General features: G+C 43.8%; 1 protein-coding gene across 7 annotated transcripts in view; it reads right to left on the bottom strand.

Moving 5' to 3' along the window:
* LOC128879495 (chymotrypsin-like elastase family member 2A) overlaps window positions 1-4,326 on the bottom strand; it is a 15,704-nt gene that overhangs the window by 1,902 nt on the left and 9,476 nt on the right. The window contains exons 2-4 of one of the 7 annotated variants that reach the window (XM_054128683.1): window positions 2,345-2,435; window positions 618-861; window positions 113-258 (exon numbers count right to left, since the gene is read on the bottom strand). In XM_054128683.1, coding sequence (XP_053984658.1) covers window positions 113-258; window positions 618-861; window positions 2,345-2,435 — 481 coding nt within the window. Of the gene's footprint in view, window positions 1-112; window positions 259-617; window positions 880-2,344; window positions 2,856-4,326 lie in introns of all 7 variants that reach the window. The other 6 variants (XM_054128682.1, XM_054128681.1, XM_054128680.1 and 3 more) reach the window with 6 other exon arrangements.

The following is a 4,326-nucleotide window of genomic DNA, read 5'->3' on the forward strand; positions in this document are numbered from 1 at the left end:
CGACCCTTAATATTTTATATTTAACATTTAACATAATGAATGTATCTGATATCAATTAGAAACTATACAATAATACATTTGATATAATTAAATATAATTGATATACGCGTACCAATATCGTGTACGTAATTATTGAATCTCTCGTGAATGATGACTCGTTCAACAGGTAGCCTAGCCGACCCACGTCCACCAGAGTCCAACTCCCATTCTCCAACGACCGCCGTCCACAACGCACCGATTGGCAAATTGAAAAGATCACTGTAAACAAGCACCATAGAATCAGAATCAATTCGAAAAAATTATTACCGCTTCAGTTGATTCTTGAAAATACCAAGAAGCTTTGAACAGCAGCAAAGGTACTTCAATGTGTCCTGTACTAATTTCCTAGCGTTTGTCGAAATTGTTAATTGGCACTCACGGTTCCACTAGGCAATATCGATTTCTACTTACCCTGTGCCTCACTTATCAGGCCAAAGTTCCTCGTAACAAAGTTACACTGTTTCTACAGTACCGAGTGGCAAGTATAATTCGTAAATCATATTCCTCCTCTCTGTTTAAACGCTCTGTGGTAATTAAAAAACCGTGTTGAATTTTTAAAGAATTGAATCGAGGCTTACTTGTGGATACAGTGAGCCGCTGTAACGACCCATGTGGGCTCGATGAGGACACCGCCACACCAGTGGCCGATGAACCCCATCTTCGGATGCAACAGCTGGAGGGAAACCTGCCAGGGCCACGAGCCCCTTTTGCTCGGTTTTCCGTTGAAAATTCGCCCGGTCGTCACGGCGACGTTCTCTTCGTCGAACGTATTATTTCTCCCGCTTCCTTTCGTCGGGATCGCCCTCGGTTGCCTGTGTGATGCTGCTGGACATCCGCATTCTGTTATTTAAAAACTCACGGTTCTCACCTAATTGCGTTATTAAGGGAAAAGCGTTTCGTCGAAAACGATCCTTTTTATAGGATTCAGAGTTCTCCGATGATCTCCTATTTGTATATAGAACTCGGTCAACTTACTAGCGCGAAAGTCGACAGCCATCTAGCGGGGAATACAGGATGTTTCAAAAATGTTGGAGGTCCTTGAAAGGAGTGAATCGGGGAGGGGGGGGGGGGGTGTACGAAGTCTGAAGCAGTAAATTTAACGATTTCTATTGTGATGCAAATTGAAAAGGGCGGTTCGGGGGGTGATTTGAAACAACTTTTTCCTTAGCGAAAATGTTGTCCGAGGCTTCGTTGAGGAGATATTAACGGAAAACACTGACCAATCAGAGCGCGAGGATGCCGATGGAGCGCTCGCGGTAGCGTATGAGCGCGGCCACCTATCGCGTAGCCTACGCCTACCGTGGGCGGTTCACCGGCATACTCGCTCTCTGATTGGTCGGGGTTTTGGCTTAATATCTCCTTAACGAAACCTCGGACAACATTTTCGCTAAGGAAAAAGTTGTTTCAAATCACCTCCACCCTGTATATACAGGGTGTCCAAAAAATATTGTAACACCTTGAAAGGGATGGTTCGGGAGTTGATTTGAAACAACTTTTTCCTTAGCGAAAATGTTGTCCGAGGCTTCGTTGAGGAGATATTAACGGAAAATACTGACCAATCAGAGCGCGAGGATGCCGATGGAGCGCTCGCGGTAGCGTATGAGCGCGGCCGCCTATCGCGTAGCCTACGCCTACCGTGGGCGGTCCACCGGCATACTCGCTCTCTGATTGGTCGGGGTTTTGGCTTAATATCTCCTTAACGAAACCTCGGACAACATTTTCGCTAAGGAAAAAGTTGTTTCAAATCACCTCCACCCTGTATATACAGGGTGTCCAAAAAATATTGTACCACCTTGAAAGGGATGGTTCGAGAGGTGATTTGAAACAACTTTTTCCTTAGGGAAAATGTTGTCCGAGGCTTCGTTGAGGAGATATTAACGGAAAACACTGACCAATCAGAGCGCGAGGATGCCGATGGAGCGCTCACGGTAGCGTATGAGCGCAGCCACTTAGCGCGCAGCCTTCGCTACCACGGCCGCTCCAACGGTATATACCCGCTCTGATTGGTTGAGGTTTTCCGTTAATATCTCCTTAACCTCGGACAACATTTTTGCTAAGGAAAAAGTTGTTTCAAATCACCTCCCGAACCACGCCTTTCAAGGACCTCCAACATTTTTGGGACACCCTGTATACTATTCGAGGACCCCTTGCTCGTACAAGAAGATGAGGTATAAATTGTCCCTTAAGTTAGTTAAGTTTATTAGAATGTAATCGATACAATCGAAATATAATTTGCTGTCTCAATGGTGCAAGTATCGATTTTATTAAAACAATAATTCGTTAGCCAATAACGAGGTATACTCACTCGAGTGATTCTCTCCCACGATCCTCACTATCGCGCAGTCGATCTCCGCAAGAACGAAAAGAAGTATCGCTAGTCCACCGCGAAGATTCATCTCCTCAGAACAGAGTGCACCATTTACTCGATCGATTCGTTCACTTTTCACTCTTTCTCACTAATCATATTTTTTTTTCGGCGCGACTACGTCGGTAATCCAGCGAACCGTGGGTAACCGAATAGACGGAATCGACACTTCAATCTAAGAGGCCGCTTCTCAACCCTCGACAGGCTCCACTAATCGACTTACTCGTTTATTAATTCGTCTACTTGACGACTTTACTCGCCCATGTTAAAAATGAAAATGAAATCTACGACGATCTACGAGGAGATATCTACTATTGTTTTTCGAATCTAGCCCAGATCACTATTCATAATGACAGTCGGAGATCGCGACGAAGGAGACGACGATCGATAGCACGAGCGATCCTCGCGCTGGATCGCCGACTCGCGGACCGAGTAAATCCTTCCAAGTAACCTAGAAGAAAGTGATCGTTCACGATTCCCATCGAAGAAGGGGCACGCGCTTACGTTTCGCGGCGAACGAATGGAAACTGGCATCTTCTAACGGACGAAAATCGCTCTCACTAACGAAAGTTACAAGTCGCCTCTCGTTGCGCCCCCGTACATACTCTCTTCTCTTTCACGCCAATTAGAAACGCCTCGTGCAGCCGATTACGTTTTATAGGCCATTAGCGTAACGATTTCAGTAAATGGTTGCCGTGAAAGGGCTCGAGAACGTCCTACTAATTCCTATTAACTCTTTATATTAATTAATAATTTAATAATCGTCCCATGGAAATCTGAAATCTGTTGCTTTGTACTTCGTTTACGTCCGAAGGAAAACTCGGATGGTAATCCTAATTTAAAACTCGGTTGGTAATGCTAATCTGTAATTTATTCCGATTCTAGGATCAAGTTCAGATACTAAACGATTGATGATCATCGTTCGAGAGGCCTTATAGATTATCGTTTCGTTAATTTTGTTGCACGTTCCTCGATGGCAGTCGAAGTGTGACGATATCGCTAGTATACAAGGTGGCCCGATAGGAACGTACCAACCTAATATCTTTATCTCAAATAACGCAACGGCCATGTTGCATTAGAAGCGAACTATTTGTAACGTTTTTTGACAGATGTCACCAATCGTCACGACAAGACGAAAACTTATCGACAGGTTTCGCGCGTATGTACCGACCGAACATTATTTTTAACCCTGTTTACGAAGAAACCAAGAAACTACTTCAACATCTGCTACATACGATTCTCGTCTATAACATATCCTCCCATTATTCGAAGCAACGAAAGTATCGAGAAGTCGCGTTTCTCGCGGATCACTTCGTGATCACTTATAATCCGACTGACTTTTTGGTCTTAGACGAATACTGGATCATACGCTAATTACTATACGTAGCAAACTCTAATCGTTACGCGCAAGTGGTCAGTTTCACTGCTCCATTGAGGATGTCAGCGAAGCTATGCAATATACAGGGTGGCCGTCTAGAATACCTGCGTGTCTTTCGAAGAAACGAGAAAGGAAATTGTCTGAATTTTTTTTAAAGGTATACTTCCATTAACGCAGTTGACAATTGAATGAAATGATAGCGAACGTTACTTTCATTGTTAAATTATTTCTGGAATTAATCGTGTGCCGATATAGGTTATAAATTAGAATCATAGATTGCTACATTGTACACGGATTGACCTTTTCTGAAACACACTGTATAATGGTTCTTAATGAGGCCATTTCCTTCAGGAGGAAAGCTAGCAGGAATGTGGTTTCGTTATAATATTCTCGGGTTTGGTACGTTAAATTCTTATTGCGCTAGATATACATATATACAGGGTGTCCCAAAAATGTTGGTGGTCCTTGAAAGGGGTGGTTCGGGGAGGGGGGGGGGGGATTTGAAACAACTTTTTCCTTAGGGAAAATGTTGTCCGAGGCTTCG

This window comes from Hylaeus volcanicus, chromosome 7, assembly GCF_026283585.1.
Source record: "Hylaeus volcanicus isolate JK05 chromosome 7, UHH_iyHylVolc1.0_haploid, whole genome shotgun sequence".
NCBI classification, from domain to species: Eukaryota; Metazoa; Arthropoda; class Insecta; order Hymenoptera; family Colletidae; genus Hylaeus; species Hylaeus volcanicus.